Below are 22,701 nucleotides of genomic sequence, written 5' to 3'. Positions count from 1 at the left end.
GGGCACTCGGTAGAGCGCATATCTTCGCCGCAGCCACTTTTTGGTACTTGGCATGAGAGTGTGGGGAACAGTAAATTGATGTAACTTGATACCAGATATTGTGGTAAACATCACAAAAGAATTATGTATGAACATCAGCCTTGATTTATTAATTTCGAAAGAAAACCATTGATGTATCGTGAGTCCCTGACCTTTGACCCCGATTTCGCTAACAAGGGTAATGACAGCATTGTGTCGTGGTGGATATCACACGATTGGGCATTAAGTTCTGAACATTTTGGCATTAGTATCATGCAAATTAGACACAAATTAAAAACGCTATGGTAAAAAGATGATTTTGACATTGTTATGATTTTGACCTTTGACCCGATCGCTCCCAAAATCTAATCAAATGGTCCCCGGATAACAGCCAATCATCCCACCAAATTTCATGCGATTCGGTTTAATACTTTTTGAGTTATGCGAATAACAAAAAGACATATTTACAAATAAATACACAGCGATCAAAACATTACCTCCGCATTTTGCAAAGGTAATAACATCCGTTCCTTGATTGCAAAAAGGCAAGATGGCGACACCAAAACATCAGTCTACAAACCAATGGGCGACGCCCATGGATTCTGTCCACAGACAGCTCTACATTATCTACAGATATAGATAGACATCGAAACTGAAGCAATGTTGCTTGTATGATGTCAATAGAATGTGAAAAGATCACTTTCACTGTCTATTTCTGCTGTGAATCACGCGGCACGCGGAATAAAGAGGACCTTGAGAAGAGAGGGCGCCGCCATGATGCCGAGCTGCACCTGAGACACACTGCTCACACTCTTACTTAGCGACAAACACACACACACACACACAGTGGCCTATGAGTTAGCAACAGCTGCACAGGAGCCTCTGGGCAGCAAAAGTGTAACATTTAATTGCGCCATGAGCTTGTATTTGCCTTTGCACACTTTCATTAAATTAGAGCCTTAAGTCTGAATAGCACTCAAAATTTTTTTCTCTTCAGTCTTTTGTTCCAGCTCTCTCTTTCCAGGCCGGTCTGATGTTGCCTCCGGGTAAATGTGTGTAAATAGGAGCGGCTGTCTGTTTTGGTATTGACCTGCGGTCCTACGAGTGCTTCTCTCTCTGTTCTCTGCTGAGATCCCAGGTGACTCAATCATTTCTCTCCTCGCTGGAGCTGCAGGGGCTCTTCTTGGTGTTCAAATGGAGATGGAGAAGATGCGGCATGTGACTCGGTCCAGAAAAGCTGATTCTCTACTCAGAGCCGCGTGTTGCCTGGACCACCCTGCTGCTTCTGCTTATTCTCATGCAGCCTCACCTCCATCCCCTACAATCAGGGACATGTCAGACGTGCCAGGGAGATGGAGCGGAGCAGAGCTTTTATTTGTGTGATTGGTCGAGTCTCATATCAGTGTCAGTCAGTCAATATATTGACTTTGGCTCAGCAAGGTTGAGTTACCCAGCAGCTGTGCTGTGAGACACAGTTAAAATATTATTTTAGGATTTAAAATACCTCAGAGGTGAATGGGTTCAAAGCAAAATAGCTTAATGATGGGAGAGAAGTCATCAACAGTGGACTCATCAGAGCTCTAAAGAGGCTGCAGGGTTATCTTTCATCCAAAGAGGAGAGACACGCTGACATTTTGCACAAAAATCAATACCTCCGCCATCATGGATTCCAAGGTCTTGTAAGTCTTTAACCAGAATCATAGAACATATATATATACTGTATATATATCCCAGCTAAGCTGACAACAGTGGTTTCAGTCACCAGTGGGTGGAGCTTAAATGTTAACAGGTACACATTCAGTCAGTGCCAATAACGATCCAGGACACACTGTATCTTGAGGACTCCATCAGATCTGTCCTCTTCTTTGTGAATCATTTAAGTAGTAGAACAGTTTACAACGATCCACAGGTCAAGACCAGCTTTTTTCACAGTGAATTTTTCGAGGGCTTTTTTTTCTTAGACTCCTCCCTGGAACACCTACCAGGTCTTCATCCTGCCCCTTTCGTCCGAATATGAAACGCTTATTTACATTCCTCATCCTGTGGGAAGAGGTGCGGAGAGGCAGGAGAGAGGATTCTAGCTCTCTCTCTCTCTCTGTCCCTGTCCTCATTAGTGCAGAGCTGGTCTGTTTCCTCCCCCCCCCCCCTCTCTCTCTCTCTCTCTCTCTCTCTCTCACACACATGCACAGAGCAATCTCCAGCTCTAAACAGGCTGACAGTTTGAAGATAGGCCCACTGTGCCGAGCAGAGCAGAGCAGAGGGCTGTGAGATGAGAAAGCCCCTGAGTAAAGGAGAATGCAGGCGAACGCTTGTAATTGGGCCCTGAGTATCAGCTGCCAAATATCTCCTGTTAGTTCTCTGCGCTTTTTTTCTTCTTCTTCTTTTCCCGCTATTACTATGCTAATACTATGCCATCTATGCATGCAAATGAGAGAGCGTACACTTGGCAGAGTTTCCTGCCCTCAGCTGGTCTGCCACGGGGAAAGCAGTGCTGGCTTCGCCCACTGATCCAACACATATATATATATATATATATATATATATATATATATATATATATATATATATATACACACACACTTCAGCAGGTGTTCTCTCTGCATCTGTGGTGTATGTTGCAGAGCTGTCAGGCAGCCGAACACCGGAGTATTATATTATCTTTGTGATGTGCATTGTGACATCCGACCATTTATATAGATCCGTGATGTGTTGAGACATGAAAACACTGTATTTTGTTGGAATATTGATGCATTAAAGTCAAGAATCTACAATCAGTTTACAATGACCTTTAACGATAATATCAGTTTTGAATGCAAAGAAAAAAAATCCTAGTTCTTATTTTAACAACAGGCATAGAGACGGAGTGAACCACAGATAAATAGGTTAAATGTGCCGTGTGGGGAGACGCACTGCCAACAGAGACCAGAACTGAGTTTAGTATTATTATTTAGGTTGTATATGTATATGTAGGTTAAGCTGAAGCATGCAGTATTATGTTTGCCTCAGCTAACTACCTTAGCCAGCTAACACAAAGCTAACGGTAGCTTGCTGACAGCCAACTTGTCCCGCCATCATTTTAGTTATCGACTGCACTCCTGGTACGGGTGCACACTGAAATATGATGTTTTTAGCTATAGACATTTGGTTGAATGTTGACGATGATTTCTTCCCAACTGGCCATGTTTTTTTTTACATCTCATATATTTGTAGAGCTTTTTGCCAGCATGTTCTTTAACCATACATCATTTTTAGGGTGTACAAGATATCTGTTGTAAACTGTTGTTTTTTTAGAGCAATATTAGTTTCAAATAAAGCACAGACATCCTACTCAGGTGTGTTCAGACAGTCAGGCTGCACATGTAGAAATGTGAGTCTTAGAGTCCTTGTACTGTACTGTTGATATGGTCACCAGGGTGCTGTGACACAAAGGCTCTTTGTTGCTCTTCCTCAGGTTTCAAAGAACAATAATAGCTCTGTAAAAACCTGGAGTGCAGTTTCCCAGCCTGTCTCTGGTGTTACATTGTATATGTATACATCCTGAAGATGAACCTGTAGACTTTCCCACCTTGTGCGTGTGCGTGTGCGTGTGCGTGTGTGTGTGTGTGTGTGTGCGTGCGTGTGTGTGTGTGCGCTGAGCCTACACTGGGAGAACTTCTCTGCAGAGGTTGGGCCGACTGTTTGAAGCGCTCTTGTGTTAAGTGAATTATGACATGATGTGTTGACAGACCAAACAAAGGTAAAGAGATATTCCCATGGTGTAGGATGCCTGAACACACCACACACTGTGCGTCCCCATACAAACGAGCAGCAGCTAATTGCAAGTTAGCTCAGTTGGGATTACTCAAATGAAGATAAAGGCCGTTTACTTTAGCTCAATGTTCAGTCTACCTGTAATTTGCCCATATATATATATATATATATATATATATATATATATATATATATATATATATACTGATTGTTATAAACGTAATTGTTTTCTACAGGCAACTATATTGGTCTTACAGTTGAAGGCACATGGATACATTTTGTATTTTTTTTTTATTCTTTATAAAAAAGGTTTTGATGATGATTTCTTTGTCTTAGGAACTCCTTCCACAAAGCAATAGACCTCTTTAACCTGGTTCCGTAAGAAAGCAGATCATAATCAGTGTGTTCTCACTCCCAACTCATCAAATATGGTGGTTTGGAGAACCTGTGTGAACGTTAAACATTAACTACACATATCTTATGTGTTTATTGTAACCCAAACCATGATTTTTTTCCTCAACCAAATGAAGTAGTTTAGTTTAAATTTGCAACGTTAATCATGTAATAAAGCTAAAAGATGTAAGTAGTTTGTTTCAAAGTGATCCGTAGGGGCACTGACCAAGATGTGACTGATGGAGTTAGAGACAAGTAAGAATGTGTTGTTTTTGGTCAAAACAATCATTTCAAGACATGATATTGTGCTATGTTTTTTTTTTTTATGAGCATTTCACTGTTTTTTGACATTTCATAATCAGTTGATGTGATGAACATGAATAAAATAAAAAAAGATGAATCTGTAATTAAAATAATAATGACTATTTCTAATGTTCTGCTCTTTTTTACTCTTCTTTTAGTGGAATGAGTTCAGACAGTACAACGATCATCTCCTAGACACAACCTCATCAATTCATCTTTAGTGTCTAAAATGTAGAATTAAAAAGAATGCACCATCACAGCAGTTTCCAGACTTAAATATTAATTAATGTATAAAAATGATTTTGGTTGCGTATAAATACAAAATGGTATTTGTTAGATTCTGATATATTTTTCCTTTGATTACAATTTTTTTAATTATTGAGATGCTTCTTCCCAGATCGACTGGGGAAAACATAGCTGCCAATATAATGTAGGTCATTTCAGATGTAAAATGTTGTTGAATGTGTTTACATTGTGTCTCCATGCCCATGTTGGGTTTTAGCTTGCTGTCTTACAGACACTGATTTATCACAGAAATGGAGAATAAATTGTGATTTCAGTTGTATTTTAAAATCCCTATTTTCATCTTCTAGATGGGAGATTTTGACACCCGATCACTAAGAAACAGGTCTCTGCTGTGATATCTGTAATACAGACCAGGGGGCTCAGAAAGGTTGTGGTGCAACAGGGAGGCAACAAATGAAGACATGCTGAGGCCAGAAGAGCAAGACTTTGAGTCAGGCCAGAGACACATTAAAACATTTTTATATGCTTCAGTTTGATATAACTTAGCACAGGGTGAAGAAATAAAACAATAAAGTATAAAAATAAATAAGTAAAGTGGTAGTTGTAGTCCACTGAAACTAAATGCTAATTTTAGCAGTGGAGAGGTTCAGAAGTCATCGGAATAAATAAAGTACAAAGAAAGGCAACATGTCATTTCATCAACAAAATAAACAACTTCAGTTGCACAGTGATGCGAGAAACCGGAATACATATTCAATCAGTTCACCTTTTTGATCAATGATTCATTAACAAATCACAAGGCCTTTTCTGACCAAACAGTACTCCCTGACAGGAACTGCCCACTGGGGAGCTCTTCTCCACAACTACCTATGCCTTCAAGGGCTCGTTTCTGCATTCGGCCAATAGGAACGCTGAAGTGACGTACATCTCTCCAGGGAGGGAGATATGCGTTCCACAAACATTCTCTTAGCCTTTTTTAGTAACACAAGTAAAAACATTAACGATTCAGTTACCTGCCATACTCATAAGAACACAAGTGCGATAGCCATCACAAAAGTACCTTTTTTTTTGCGATTGCATTTTCCATGGCCTCGTCGGCTCAGTGGGGGAGCTCCGTGCTGCCGGGTGAGCTAGCCGAGTATAGCGGCTCTCACTCCTTCTTCGGCTCAGCGGGTGCGTGTTCATGAACAAGTTCACTTCTGGACTTCACGGTCTCTCCTTTTGTCAAGGAAGAAGAAGACATTCTCACAGGCAAATAGCAGACTCAGACTCTTTCAGCTGTCAGCTGTAGTCGGACCTTGTATGAATACCAGAATACATCTTTTTTGAGCGACAAAAGTACAATATTCATACGTATTCACATGTATTAACTTTATAATTATTGACGTCATAGGACCAGAAATAAAACCCATGCGTGTGCGTCCATGTTTTTATCATACAAAGGATGTCTCCACATGGGAGCAGGGATTGTGGCGGGCTGGGATGGGGGGGGGTTGCTCTGATATCTGGCTCATTTGAAGTGTTGATAGGCGAACAGCCACAAAAAAGCAGAGTTAATAAGCAATTTAGAGCTTTAGACCCAGTCCATGATGAAAGTTTAATGATATCAACACAAATTTGCTGTCACATAATCTCCCCTTTTAATCATTTCCCACTGTCAGCACAGGGCTAACAGAAAAACAAGCCTAATCCACCTGATTGACATCTCCTACTAAATTGGCTGGGAGAAGGACTGGAAAATATGTCAGGCAATTAATTAAGTGCTTTTTTTTCTTCTTCTTTTCAAGTTTTTGTGTGGAATGCCGAGTGGTGTACCCAGAACACACAGAGGCAGTGTTGGTGTATTACTGAGGTCAGTCACTGGTCACTCGTGTAATCGGCTTTCATATGCGGCTGTAAACTGGAGCCACACATCACAATCAGAATTCACATCGACCCTATGAGATGTAAAACCCCATAGCTGCCAGACACACACACTCACACACACACTCACACACGTCAATGCAGGTTGCGGGTCGTGTTTTTTTGCATGAATCATCACATTTCTTTCTAGTGTATTCAACAAATTCAGTACGGTCTCTGCGGAGATTGTGTCTTTGTGGGTAAAGTAAAGTTATGGAGACCAACACTATGAATGATTTCTTTCTTGTTTTGACCCAAAAGGTAATTGCATGGAAATGTCACTTTTAATAACCAAAGCACGTAGTAAGCACCCCATTCTATTTACGAAGTTATCCAGATGATATTAGATTAATGCATAACATTACAGAGTGTCAGCTGGATCATGACAAAGATATTTTGGGGTGAAACACAAACAAATTAAAAAAAAATTAAAGTTGGTACACTGAGAAACAAGCATTCTAAATGTAGATTGAGATACTGTGAGCAAAAGTAGAGAAATTTAACTAAAATATTCTGTCTGCTAAACCAATGTAATATAAGATGTATAGAAAGTCAGTTTGTAAAACCATATTTATATACAAAGAGTTTTACAGTAACATCCTAACTGATAACACAAACACCAAGCACAAAGCACATACAAGAAAAAATACATAATACAACCAGTCACCACACAGATTAATTAATTAAAATGTATCAAAGAAATGCTAATTTAAACATTTTTAGATGTTTTTCTAAAAGTACTCAGTAGATCTAACGCGACGGGTAGTTTGTTCCAAACTTTTACTTTTGGCGAGAAGTGGATGACTTAAGTGACCGATCGGGGGTTTAAGAGATTAGCAGTTCGGGGATGTAGGCAGGAGCTCGGCCATGGAGTGCTTTAAGAGTTGCTCCAGTGCTCGTTGGCGTAGTTATGTCATTGGCACTGGGAACTGGCTAATGGTGTTTTCTTTTGGATGAATGGAACAAAGTGAACGACTGGTCGACATTTCACTTTGTCTTTGTAGCGCTAACAAGAGTTGAGACTAGCTCAACTTTGATTTGTAGCGCGTCGCGCATGTCACGCATGGCAGGAGGCGAGCGTCCAGTGTGTAGCTTCATGTCCCCGTTGCTTTGTCGCCCGCAGTGGGGACACAGTGTGAGCCTAACAAGGCCGCTCACGCTTCTGAGCTAACTAGGCTGCCTTGTGAGTTTAGACTAGACTATGACTCACCAAAATGAAAGAGCAGCATTTGCCGTGTTAGCCAGCTTCTGTTGGCTCGAGCAACCAGAGACTTTCTGTCCTTCAGAGTTTAGTGTTTGTCTGAGGAACATCTTTAGAATCTAAACACAGCGGAGGTAGTTCTGAATGAACAAGGCAGACACATTTTAATGCTAAGTAACACAACAAGCGCAAAACCAAGCTAGTTAGCCAGCTAGGTCGGTAATTCCTTTAAAAAAAATGTTTTTATTAAATAACACTCATTTTACAAAATATTGTTTCATTTATATGTCTTGCAATTTAATTGTATGACTTTTATAGATCATACTTAATTACTTTATAGATCACACATAGTCATTACTAATTAATTGCATTTGGAACACCTGAATCAAATTGTCTGTTCTGAAGCTGACAAGTTTGATCTGGATGAAAAACAACTTCAAGAAAGGTTGGCTATTTAATATTTTAACAAATCGTTTAATGGGGAATGCTTGCCATCTCAGAAGAAGAAACTTGCAGTTTAGAATCTCAAGTGCCATGAATCAAAGATGAGTAGTTCAGCCCCAGTGTATAAATATAGTAATATCAAGTTCAAGGGATTTTGGCTAGTGGCCCTCAGGTGAACTGAGTTGACCCCTGCTTTAGGCTACATGGAACCTTTTCATGGTCACACTCTAACACAACAAGATTGCCAAGTTTGTCAAGCAGGGTGCATATTAATAACATATTACATGGATGTGTAGTTAGTATATACTGTAATTGTGTAAATTATAATAATGATTATATTGTCAGCTGCTAATGTTGGGTATTGTTGACAGTCTCTTTGGACCTGCCGTTCCTGAACTGATTTGATTAAAGCAACACTGCCACCCAGTGGTGTGTAGGAGGGAAACATGGGGTGCCATGAGATTCCACAAGTACATAAGCCTTGGGGAGATTCCAAAGTCCCTGGATGCACCATTTTTCCTAGACACATTCAGGTGTGTTGTGCTCTCTATAGTCTGTGTGATGAGTGACTGCCAACAGCTTGAAGGATGTTTGTTTCAGCTGCTTGCTTCATGTCTGAGACTCCATCCTCAGGTTTGATCTGTTAGAGCTGCGGTCCACAACCACCGGGCCTGTTCTTTGTCTGCATTATACAGCGGCGGTATTTTAGGTGCATCTTTAACTCTTAATTTTCCCTTTAGAGTGTGCGAGGGGGCTGCATTTTGGTTGTGCAAAGCAATGTGAGAGGTCACATACTCTGTCTTTCACAGGCTCATGGGTAAAATACACATCGTGGATGTACACCTGAACATCTAACCCCTTAAATGTCTCTTCCACAATATATTGAAATACAAGGACAACTCTCCTTGATTAATTGATTTTTCTGAGTTGCTCCTACATCAGGCTTCCCTTTGTATACTTGTAAGTTTCAAGCATATGAGGAAGTGGCATCATCACAGGCAGACCAGATCTTTATGCGAGACATCCGTATTTCTTCACATACTGGCTGACAGACAGACTTGTTTGTTCTGATCCTGGGGCTGGCTGCTGACGGGCTGATCCTGGGGCTCGTCTTCATTTTGTAAATAGCTGATGCTCATTCGCATCCTGTTCTTGAAAGTCACTGTCATATTCTGTCACCTCTTCCTCTAAATCATCATCATCAAAAGCTTCTCTGTCTTTCAAAATCAATTGCGAGGCCCTCTGAGCAGGCCATCTTGATCAGTTGTGATAAGGAGCCAGACGGGCAAAGCTATATTTATTGTTTCCCTTTGTTTGACCTCAAGATAAAGCCCTTACACTTCGAATAGAATCTTCCCCCATCTAATGGGAGTTGTTGTACACATTTTATGCAGTGGAGAATGCGATTCCAACAGGCTTTTTAAATATACAATATACATCATCATTGCCAAGACTTTCAGTGACACAACATCCATTTAATGACACAGCATCCATTTAATTACATTTAACTATACACTCCATTCTCAAAACATCCTTAAGGCTTTGCAGCCTATTGACCTTGCATGAAACTGTTTATTAATTTGCTCACTCCATCGAAGAGCTCTATTTATTCTGTACACATGACATTTATTGCTTCTGTCCATCCGGGAGAGGGATTGTCCTCTGTTGCTCTCCTGAAGGTTTCTTCCTATTATGGAGTTTTTCTTGGGAGAAAACGTGTTGTATTTAGTACCTTTTTTTGACCAGTAGGTGTAACCATTACCCTTCGAATAGGGAAGGGAAACTCTCCATCGATATCTTTTCTTCATACTCTTATTCAATTAAATTCAACAGTTCAATTTATTTTGTATAGCCCACCAAAATCACAAATTACAAATTTGCCTCAGAGGGCTAGGTTTACTACCTGTACAATATACGACATCCCTGTCCCAGGACCTCACATCGGATCAGGACAAACTCTGAGAAAAAGAGTTAAAGATGCACCTAAAATACTGCCGCTGTATAATGCAGTCAAAGAACAGGCAAAGATTAATAAGTGACTTTATGGGGAGCCAGAGCCTTCACTTATCAAGCTCCTCATTTATGGAACCAGCTTCCACTTTCAATCAGGGAGGCATCACATTTAAGAGTAGACGTAAGACGTACCCAACGACCGTAGAGAATAACCATTATGTTTACTGCCAGTCCAGAGACATGGTTCCCATCTCTCTTGGGGGTTCCAGCTGTTTCTCCCCCAGAGTCATGGCAAGCACCAGGAAAGAGTGGGTTCCTACTACGACGTCTCATGTCATACAACATGACCGGTGCAGAAAACAGACCGAGACGATCAACAAGGGCTATGACGCGCCGGACTTCGACAACCTTTTAAAAGCCTGGACCGAGGAGCCTATATAAGAGGTGCTTCCTGTAGCCCCGGAGGACCCAACCAATGCTGATTGGGATATACTAAATCTTTTTGATGAGCCTGCAACTTTTTTTAACATAAGTTAGCACTCGCATTTTTTAAAATGCACCACCATTCTAATGCTAACAGTGACAACTGGGAAAGGTTCCACTTCATCCGTTCAGGCATTCAACCTGTCCCATATATGATTGTGCCCACTCCAAATAAACTAAAAGTCAGTTTTCCCCACTCCACCATTCTGTGAAGAACCTTTGGCCCACCGGACCTGGACTGCCCGGAGCATCTTCTCACCGCCATGGTGGATCAGTACTCAGAGGAGACCGGCCTTTGCTCTGGTGTCCAGCCAAGGGCGCCCATTGATGATCATCGTGACTGCACCTAGGGATTAGGATTTAATGGTCTGATACGTTTTATGAGAGGGTGTTGTGGGTTGTGTTAAAAAAAAAATGTCTGTTACTGTTGAAAATGTATTATAAATATAATCTGCTAAAGACCTCTATATATGGTCATGCTTTGTACTGGGTCATGTTAAGGACACTTTGTTCCTTTTGGTGTTTTTTTCACACCTTTTTCTGAGCGTCTTCACACCTAGCTATGCTTCCGTTGTTTGAGAGACGTCCGCCCACGCGTTCTTGCAGCATATATGTCCTGTTTTCTGCACAGCAGTTCTTTTCGGACTCTATCTCCGGGACTGAACCACTCTGTTGGACGACCAAAAGAGACTTTCTGAACTTTGTAAAGTAAATACAAGGATCACCTTGCATTGAAATACTCCAAACACATTACATGTGAATTGTTTTGAGTACTGCGAGGACGACCTTTTGTAGGAACAAAACAATTACTGTATTGTATATTCTGCCTTGTTTGAATAAAACCCAATAAGCTCAGAAATAGGAGCTTAGAAAAGACTTTTAGTGGGGAATCCTGTTTAATGACCTTTTCAGGTGAAGTGAAGCAAAGAAAACACCGGGCCGAGGCCTTTGACCAAGGAACGCGATCCAGCACGTTCCTGCCTCGTTTTCCATATTCAGACATAAGTAAGTAATCATTTGGGTTGCAATGAGTTTAAATAGGTCCTGCAGGTGGACTGCATGAAAGGGGTATCTCTAGGATATACTTCTCTATAAACAAAAAACAAGCGCAAAATAAAGTAAAAACTATAGGAATCTAGAGCTGGTCCCGTTACATAGTAAATAACACAGTGTAACAGTATTCTACCACTTAAAAATGCAACAACAGCAACAACACACATAACCTCAATATCCACCAATAATACACTATACTAAACTAAAATAAAGAAAAAGCTTGAATGAACGTAAATAATATTCTAACGTACATAACACGTCATTTATATAGAGATGTGCTTCAGTGGCTCTTACACACAGGACTGCAGGAATATGATTTTTGAAGAAGTATGTATTTCATTCGGTCATCATCTCTGATAAAAGCCGCTCTGAGGAACCCACTGTACACCACCTGCTCAGCAGCAGACAGACACAGTGAGACAGCAGCTGGTGAACAGAGTCGAGCATTTAGATATTTAGATATTTCCTTCAGGATTTGGTGTAAACCAAACCGGAGCTGGAAGAAGAGTGTATGTTGGGCACATTTACAAATTAATGCTAATATTTACCTGAGTCTGTTTGATGTGTATATGGGGAACTGTTTGCTTATAAAGGTCATAATACATCAATGTTATGTTTGCAGCTTGTTCCACTGTCCCTGAACAATTCATGAGGCTTTAAGTGTTACTTTGAGTATTAGTTAAGTATTGATTGCAGGTGGTATAGATCTACCTGACCCTAATGCACACATGGGTTTTTGTGGTTGATGCTTAATCGATGTTGTCTCAGGAAATGTGCTTAATTCAATTCAGTTTATTATATATAGCCCAATATCACAAATTATGAATTTGCCTCAGAGGGCTTTATAATCTGTACACATACGACATCCCTGTCCCGGGACCTCACATCGGATCAGGACAAACCTTCAGGAGAGCAACAGAGGAGGATCCCTCTCCCCGGATGGACAGAAGCAATAGATGTCATGTGTACAGAGTTTTGGCTGCATGCTCGAGAACCTCTCAAGGTTGCGGTGACTCACACATTCTCAAAACACCTTTTTATTGCCTGTTTGATAATACTAATGACTGACTGCTGACTCCTGACTACTCATCACCGACCCATCACCAGTGGGTGGCTACAAGTGAGACACAGTGGTGGCCAACGTCGTTCTCTTACAAGTTTCAGTCGGTTTTGCTAAAAGGTAATGGACTCGTAGCGTGCTTTTCAATTCTCAAAGCACGACGTATACATGCCATTCACACATTCACACACTGATAGGCAGAGGCTGCCATGCCACCTGCCCATCAAGTGTAAACTAATTCACATTCATGTCCATTCAAACACTGATCCTACGGGGAGAGATTTGGGGTTCGGTCTCTTGCCCAATGATGATGAATCCGACTCACTGCACCTTTTTCTTTTTTAAATACCATTTTTAGAACGGTTGTAGTAGTGAGTTTTAGTTTGTAAATGGTCTAAATGCGGTGTCAGAAGCTTGAATACACACACCTCTGATACCCGGCACGGGTCGAGTCCACGAGGATTTTCCGCCATCCAACACCAGCAACACCGAACTGACACTCGCACTCTGACCTTTCATTCAAAGGAACGGCAGCCATTAAGGCTAATGTGATTGCGGTGTTGCTGTGTGGCCGCTGAGCCGTGCAGCTGGTGCTGGATGCTGTGGCCATCAATCGACAGATAACCCGAGCTATTTCCAGATAGAGGAGATTAAAAGGATTAACGCAGTGGAGGGTGAGAAAAAAAAACTACCTTCCTCACCGGCTCTGTGAACTCTGCTGTCCACATAATGTCTGCTGCTGACCTCACTGAAGTTTACTGCAGACACACTTACCACAATGCATTTACACAGATGTTGCACTAAGCACGTATAGGCCTATTCATAACTGCAAAAATCATACATCATTTTACAGTGGTGTGTTCAGGCGCTCAAAAGAAATCTGTTCATCCGTCATCTCGTTTGAGGTCTTCAAGTAGCGTAATGTCTGCAGCCCCTTTCTTAAGTTTCATATAGTAATCATATCAATTTGTTTGGGATATACAAATCAGTGAAGCAGCTTCCAATGACTGATTGGAGGCAGTAACTGTTCACGTCATTTGGTGGATGCAATTGCACAAACAAGATGGTAGCAAAGCAAAAGCAGCCAGCGGAACAGCACCTGAATGCAGCACGTTGTTCGCCACTTAGAAACATTAGGATGAGGAGTTCAGGAGCAAGACCATGAAAGTAGCGCGAGGCTCTCTGGTGTTATTGACGTTGCTGCGCCGCTGCTGACGTCAGCTGACGCCGAACGTCCAAGACTATCAAGTTTCCATAAATATATACCATCAGACCAAAAACGGTCCCTTTCGATTTCACAATAAGAGCTTGACTTCCGTTCTGGTGACTGGTTTTAGAGATCAGGTTGCCCGGAATGAAATACAATATTTCAAGCGCCCATTGCAGTGGAATTGTTACATAAAATATACATTTTGCTATGCAAATTGCAAAATGTCCTTTCACAGAACAGACCTTATCAATTTGTACAAGATGGAAGATGTTTATTTAGTAATGTCTATTTAGTAATATCTATTTAGTAATGTCTATGTAGTAACGTGACAGTACTTTCATTCAAATAAAAAGTACAACATATAAATGAGTATACAGCATTCAGTTGTTATGCAATGAAAGTGTCAGTTGAAATGAACCGTGTGTAATGTAATGTGACGGACACACTGTACATACTGATATCCAGTGTTTGGACAAGGCAGCAGCTTGAGCCGGGCTGTCTTGACCTTCCTTTACCAGCCATGAAGGTCATCTCTCGGTTTTCTACTTGAACGGTGTTTGGAGGTTCCTTCAGTCAGCTGCCAGACACTAGACAACTTTGAATGATGTGGAATATTATTCATTGCTAGTTTGTATGTATATATATTTTACTGATGTGTTGCTGAGCTGCATAGTTCATTACAGGGTTAGCTAACTGTAGTTGCCATGCATACAAGTTGCATGGCACCCTGAGCCCCCCCCAAAAAAATAAAAAAGTATGCAAAGATTATAATAATAATATTAATTATATTTATAAATTAAACAAATTGTCAATATTTGTGTTTTGGAGATATGGAATATACCCAGTAATATTTGTAAAATAGGATATCTGCGCAAAATATATGCTTTTCCTGCACCTCCTCTCCGCCTCTCTCTGTGTGTCTCAGTTGCAGCTGGGGCCGAATCGTTCTGGCCCACAAGAGACGGGTCTAAGAAGCAGCCTATTTAGCCAATTACTGATTAATGATATAAATGAGTGATACACAATTTAGCTAATACGCGTCCTGAAATAGGTTCAGTTTTGGGCCAAAGTCATCTGGCCCAAAAGCTGCGCGTTCTTGTCAGACGTTTTTATTTTAACAACATAAAAGGGCCAGCGCGACAGGTAACATCAACGGGGACAGATCCAACATGGACAGTGACGGGAGTAAGGGACATGAAGCACTTGTTGGAAGAATTAAGAAAACATGAGACCACCAGGACACACGTGATAACTCCTCAAGCAGCCATATTGAGCAAAGTGAACGTCACTACCAGCTGGACGACGGACACAGTGAGGAGGTGAAGAAACACAATGAGGAGGAGGATAAAAACAGGCACACTTCAACCCTCACAAGGTTTATAGGGGCATCTTAATATATAAACATGTTCTATTAGATTTGATATATATGTGATTTATATTATCCATCCATCCATTTTCAATACCGCTTATCCTCATTAGGGTCGCGGGGGCGCTGGAGCCTATCCCAGCTGACATAGGGCGAAGGCAGGGGACACCCTGGACAGGCCGCCAGTCCATCGAGGGCACATGTAGGGACATACAACCATTCACTCTCACATTCACACCTATGGGCAATTTAGAGATCAATTAACCTGCAGCATGTCTTTGGACTGTGGGAGGAAGCCAGAGAGCCCAGAGAGAACCCACGCTGCCACGGGGAGAACATGCAAACTCCACACAGAAGGACCGCTCTGACCGGGAATCGAACCCGCGGCCCTCTTGCTGTGAGGCGACAGTGCTAGCCACTACACCACCGTGCAGCCCGTGATTTATATTATACAATATTTAAATGTTATTATAATATATTTATGATATGTATATTGTATATTTACATTAGATGGTATATATATCATATCATACTGAATATTATTATATTATATATATATATATATATATATATATATATATATATATAAGATAAAATAAGATAATCCTTTATTAGTCCCTCAGTGGGGAAATTACAGGATTACAGCAGCATTGCTCACAGTAATAAGTAAAAACAAGTAGTATAATAACAGAAATAAGATAAAAGAGTAAAAACAAGAAGAATATTATATATACAGTCGGAGTAGAAATAGAATAAAGTGGATAAAGTGTATAAAATAAATAAAAAAATTAAAAAGTACTTAAACGTATTAGTATTGCACCAGTGGGTGGGCTAAAGTGCTGTTCAGTGCGAAGTCCAAAGTATATATATATATATATATATATATATATATATATATATATATATATATTAATATACTGAATTGTATGAATAAAATGTCCTTATTATGTCAGCGTTGGAATAAATGTTAAATATTTAACTACAAAGTAGAAATGCGTGTCTTTTTTTGCATTGAATCATACTGGGATGTTTGCTGAAATTGATTGGATGGCCCTACCAAAATGTCTACAGATGTATGTATGACATCTTGCAGGAGCCTACAACAAGAAAATCCAGAAACCTCATATACACTTAGTATTACATGTTTTTTTTTTTCTGAAGGATCACACAAGTATGTATACTTTACATACCTTCTCAGAATTCTGCAAACATATAATCCCAAGTATTATTATTCTCATTCTTCACAATAAACCGGACTGCATTAATTGTTGTTATGTCATTGTTGCGTGGTGCAGTTGACCATGACGAAAGCATGAAAAGCTGCAGTGCATTAGTACCATAAAAAGATAAGTACTACTGCCATCAATAAAAGCAGTCATGATAATAATTGGGATGAATAATTCATAGGTTAGAAACCTACAGGTCGGTGCGAGTCTATAACCAGAAAGCAAAAGCCAAAGAAATGTCAAGTGAAGTCGCTGTCTGGATTAGCATTCTGGATTCTGGCTCATTGACATAACCTGTTAAACGTCAGAAAGTTGACATTTTCTATATTGAGCATAAAAAGCGTGTTGCATACTCTGGCTCCATGCATTTATCATGTTATTAAAAATGATAAGAGCTACTGTGTCTCTTAACATATATAGAAATTTCGATTGTGCGTACAACTTTTTGATTATGAATAGGTAAATATGTAAAAATACACATAAATACTGAATAGATTTAGAATATATATATATATATATATATATATATATATATATATATATATATATGGCCGTGTGGGTGAAACCCTTCGAGCTGCCAGCATAGTAAAGTACTTGGTCTGGAGAGAGTTGCCGTGGGGGGGGAGTAGACGTTAGCGTACATCGGAAAAACAATTTGTTCCACAGTTTCAATGACCTGGGGCAGTTTCACTGATTACCTTCAAAGGGCACATCATTAAGTAAAGTTCACCTGTGTTTAATGATTTAACGTGGGGAACCATTTGATCAATTGTTACAACGTGGACAAAATATGGCACCACAACAAACCTGCCGACAGAGGACCAATACTCACGCACCATGCAGGGCGAGGAGGACATTAATCAGACCAAAAGATAACTCTCATACAGCTCCACAGTATCTGTCCATAGGACACTCCACAGGGCCAGAACAAAAAAAAGCTATTGCTTCAAGAAAAAACTACAAAACATGTTTGGAGTTCACCAAAAAGCATGTTGGACACTCTCAATGTGTTTTCTTGTGACAGATCATGTGACACTTAGGTAGACGTTATTTAATGACTACTGATGGCAATTGATTCCATCGGATCTTATTGATGGGCTTCATAACAAAAGAGATGAGTGCTTTTCATTTTGAACAATTTAATTTTTTATCGGACTTCACCAATTTGGACTATTTTGTGCAGGTCCATAACTTAACATACATTAAAAAAAACATCTTAATTCCAGATTGTCATGCAAACACCATAGGAAAACAGCCAGGGGGGGGGGGGGTTCCTACTTTCAAGTCCACTTCTAGTACCTCACCATAAGCGTTAACTTTTTAGTATTTAAAATCTGTTTTCATTGTGAGCATATTGGCTCGCTGACATTACCTTTGCAGGCCTCTCAGAGTTGGTAAAGTGTGGATGTTTGTTTGAAGCGAACTGTTTCTACTCCCTGGATAAGATATCTCTAAGCAGTGCCAGCCTCCAAAAATGAGATCATAATGAATACCACTTCTCTAAAATGGTTTTAGTTGGCTCTTTAGCCAGTTGGATCTTGCAACTGTGAACACTGTCTATTTGAAACACCGCAACGGCTTTATTTTGAAAGTCCTCACCGGAAATGCTTGTGAGCTCCGCTTCACAGCTTGACAGCTTGCCTGCACGGAGTCTCCTTTACTGCCGCTGATAAAACGGTTTTGTGCGCGGCTTTCTCCTCCATCACTTCCTTCCCTTTGAGCAATGCGTTGTCCGGCGGGGAGGGTGTGAGGAGCCCGTATCTTCACCCTGTCGCCCTGCTCAGGAGCTATGGCGGAGCGGACACTGAGGATCAACCAGCGGTCGGAGCTCAGCGGGTCCACAGCGGCGGCTCAAACGAGGAAGGGTCCCACTTTACCTGCGGCGCCGCCACACAATGGTGACGGCTTCTAAAGTTTTACACACCTCTCGACCTTCTGTCACAGCTGGCCCGGTTCAACTTTTCACCCGCTGGCATCTCCCAAATGTCGACGGGGTCGTAGGCGACGCCGAGTTAGTTCTGCTTCCCCCCCCCCCCCCCTTGTTTACGTGTGTCCGGTAAAGCCGTCTGCCTCGGCCGTCAATCTGGCGCACTGTCCCGCAGTGGCTCACAGAGAGCCTCTTTAATATTTCAAAGCCGAGTCACTGGAGGTCAACATGGGGGCAAAGCAGAGCAGCCCGGCCGCTATTCCAGCTGCCAACGGACGGACGAGAGCCTACTCCGGCTCGGACACTGCCCTCCAGCACGTCCAGCAGCAACGGCAGTAACGTGAGCAGGACTACCGCCGGGGTGTGCGGTACCATGGCGTACAGCGCCTCCGTAGCCCTCGTCCAGCACCAGCCAGCACCACGGAGCCAGGGCCAGATCTGTGGGGGGGCTCTGGGACCAGAACCCAGTCCGGCATTAACATTCCGAACAGCCAGCGGAGCCTACAACTCGCAGGAGTCCGGCGGCAGCAGCCCGGAGGAGGCGGACAGGGAGCGCCCCGGCGGAGGGCACGAGGTCCCCGACTGTTGATCGGATCGCTACCCGCACACCTCTTCGCCTCATCTGTTCGGAGGTAAGAGGGCACGGGACCGTTTAGGATGGAGCCAATGTCACCACGAAGTGTTTAGGATGTCTCACGTACTCGAATCAATGCTCAGGCTACATTCTTTTTACATGACATGTCATTTAGCTGACGCTTTTTTATCCAAAGCGACTTACAATAAGTGCATTAAACCATGAGTCCAAACATGATCAGAAGATTGGTTGGTCATAGGCGAAAAACAAAAAACATTTGCCATATGTGGGAAACGTAACGAGCCGGTTCATAGATAGGCTGTTGGGGGTCATGACCCCCCCCCCCCCCCCCCCCCCCAGCCCGCCTGAGAAAAGTTTGGAACCGATACCAAAACTAAAACGTAGATTATTTCTATAATGTTTAACTTATTTGGATTGGTGTGTTAGTTAGTTTTTGTAAGCCATGTAAGTGCATTTTTGTTGGTTTATTTTTACTTCCCAAAAGTCTGCTTTCAATCTGTCTCTCGCGTCGGTGTGGATTAATACTCTGAAGACTTGAACCCCTTTTTATTTATGCCTAAACAGTGGAAAATAGGCCAATAAATATCCACCGTGGTTACTAAGACTGTGGAAACAAATTGATTTCCAATCAAAGTCGTGACTCCCCCTCACTAGACCAGGTACTTTCCCATTGGGCCGCTCCAAGGCTCTCACCAACAGGAGTCCGTCCTTCATTGGAAATAGTCTACATCAACACTCGGCGTCATATACAGAAAGACAGGACTTCCACAAAGTCAACATCAAGGTAATAGTCTCTATTACAACACAATGTATTTACACAATAACATTCAACATGAACACATCACTTTGGGAGAACATTTAAAAAAGGCACTTGCCGTCATCAAATACAGCCAACTGTTATAAAGGTTCTAGTTATTAAAGCAGGAATATATCTATATTTAATCGTCTTGTATAATTGGATTCCACAATCAAGAGACTTTAAAGCACAATGTGACACATGTGGCAGCATAGGACAGTGAATTAGGAGCATACATCTGTGGTTGAATAAGGTCTACCTGAGCTCAGTCTTGGAAAAAGAGCTCTAATGCCACCTTACCAACCAGATTTATACTCAATAATACTGAGTGACGCTTCACAAGGAAGCAAAGCTGTGCTCATACATCTTCCACAGACTGATGGAGACGCTGGCCCAGTGACGGAGTGGCCTCCTGCTGGGTTTAATGGCGCCTCATGTGTGAGCAGGATGAGTCACCGGTGCAAGTTGAGCCAAAACATTGTGACGATAAACAGCGCGAGGCTCCTTGTGAACGTTTGTCTTGTTGAGTTCATTGATCATTGCTGTGTACGGACGCCTCGAGTAGACCACTGTTGATCTTTCTCCTTTTGGCTGCCTCTCTCATAGTTTCTTGTTGACCATCAAGTGGTGGGAAGCGTTTGCTCACAGAGGAAAAGCAAAACGTCTGAATAAAACAATAGATTGGATTTAGCGTTGCCTGGAAAGAGGAGGAGAGCTGTCGGCTACAGCCGGGAGGAGTGACACAACACTGCACGAAATAAATACTGTGACGAAAGTCATCTGGAACAATTATCAGATACTTAGTAAATCAAATGTTATTTATGACACAAATCTCTCTAGCTTTTACTGAGTCACCAACTGAGCTGTTGATTTAAATTATTGTCTGTCTAATATAGTAATAAAATGCCTGATATCATCCATGTGTCAGCTTTCATATTTATCAAATAGTTTTACATTCAATTTGATATCAAATCAAACTCTGAGTTGACTAATCCCTGTAATCTGAGTTGACTAACCCTAAAGCCTGACTTGACTAGCCCTGAACTCTGACTCCACTAACCCTGAAATGGGAAACTTTGAGTTCCAGAACAGCTGATCTGAGTTTGTTAACTCTTATCTGGTGAAAGGAAAAAATCCATCATCAATGAAGCTCTGATACCACCAATTCACCATGGCAACAGGTACATAAAAGGCAGAGACTCTATTTTAATCTAATGGAGATATATATATATATATATGTATATTATTTTTTTTTTTTTGCAGAGCCATAGTCAGAGAGGGGAAATGTGTCCGAGTGAAACAAAGTTTCATTCAGTATTCAATTCAATTTCAATTCTGTTTATTTGTATAGCCCAATATCACAAATATTGGAGTATTGCAATCATTTAAATTTACCAGACTTACTCTCGATCCACTTTCTGAAACGGGGGCCCTGTTTTGTACCGTTTGTCATCGCCATGTTGAGAGCCATGTGGAGGCAATCGCTTAATCATAGAACGGTAACCTTTTAAAAACCTGTGACTTGGAAAGAAAAATGCAGCAGCGAAAAGTGAAACCAAATCTATTTTTGGAGAAATGCAACCCGATGTCACGCTGTGGTGGTCAATCATGTGACCGGCGAAAGCTCAGAGCTGTACAACCCAGCCGTGAGACAACAATAGAGGTCCATCCCTGTGCAGTGGCTTGGTGTTAACGGTGCCATCGACAGGTTACACTCCCCTCCCCGGCCGCACACCCGTTTGCTAATCGCCAAGAACCCGATGTGGTGTGAATGCAGCTTAAGACGTGAAAACGTGAACATTTAAAATGCGTATACAGTCTGGAGATGACAGTATCTTTGACCTTTTTGTTCTGGATTGTCTCGGTATGAACTAAAACAAACGCACGCATGCACAGTACACACATCCAGCAGCTTTGGTACACGGGTTGTTAATGTGAGTGTGGCCTAATAATTAACTGAACTCTTTGGTTTTCCTTCCTCAGTAATGGTGCATCAGGGTTGAATCAATAGTGAGCACACACACCACGCACACGCCCGCATGCGTCTGCAGCTTGTGTTCGCAGGTGGTGTGGTGTTCTCTGTTAATGTTGTTGTATCCGAATTGAACAGCCTCAAAATCTGAAAGAAATACAGTAGAGCAGCTTCGTAACATTCAAGACCACAACTAACTGGTTTGTCAGTTTGCTCACTGGAGTGTGCTGAACCCTGATGATGCACGGACGCCCTGAGAAATCCAGATTACGGATCACCTGCACCGATCAATTCTACACAACAACCTGATGAATGGCCAAGCGAGGCCTGCAGATTTGTGTCTGTGTGTGTGTGTGTGTGTGTGTGTGTGTGTGTGTGGGAGGCAGGGAGATTGTGTGTGTGTGTGCGTGTAGCAGTTTATTCAAGGCGTGTGTTTACTATTCTCTCTTAACTCTAGTGGAATCTATCAAGCCATAAGATTGCCCTACGCTATGTTTTTATCTGCCCAGGGTTTGAGATGTCTGTCTCTAATATGAATCCACATATAGATATATAATTTAATTTGTGGTTCTCACGACATAATCGCAGCCTGTCTGTGAGCTACTGCTTTTATTAAACGGGTCGTCAAGTATGTCACTGTGAACGCTATGGACACGTTCTAATTTGAAAAGATTTTCTTTATTATTAAAGTTCAAAATGAAATAGTCCCTCCTGGGATGGTTGCCTGCACATAACAAGGCGGTTGCTATGGAAAGCACCCTAGCAACTAGCACATTCATCTTTTCATCACGGGCTAGCGATAT

General features: G+C 41.5%; 1 protein-coding gene across 1 annotated transcript; it reads left to right on the top strand.

Moving 5' to 3' along the window:
• The first annotated feature begins 18,232 nt into the window (after nt 1-18,232).
• On the top strand, nt 18,233-19,407 carry znrf2b (zinc and ring finger 2b). Its single transcript, XM_034528827.1, is given in 5 exon segments — nt 18,233-18,838; nt 18,840-18,931; nt 18,933-18,977; nt 18,979-19,027; nt 19,029-19,407. Coding segments are annotated over 5 exon segments (357 nt in total). The 5' UTR covers nt 18,233-18,763; the 3' UTR covers nt 19,125-19,407.
• The last annotated feature ends 3,294 nt before the right edge of the window (nt 19,408-22,701 follow it).

This window comes from Cyclopterus lumpus, chromosome 25 (genome assembly GCF_009769545.1).
Source record: "Cyclopterus lumpus isolate fCycLum1 chromosome 25, fCycLum1.pri, whole genome shotgun sequence".
In the NCBI taxonomy this organism is placed as follows: Eukaryota; Metazoa; Chordata; class Actinopteri; order Perciformes; family Cyclopteridae; genus Cyclopterus; species Cyclopterus lumpus.
Note: the sequence above shows the minus strand (reverse complement) of the source record. Positions and strands in the feature narration are given on the sequence as shown.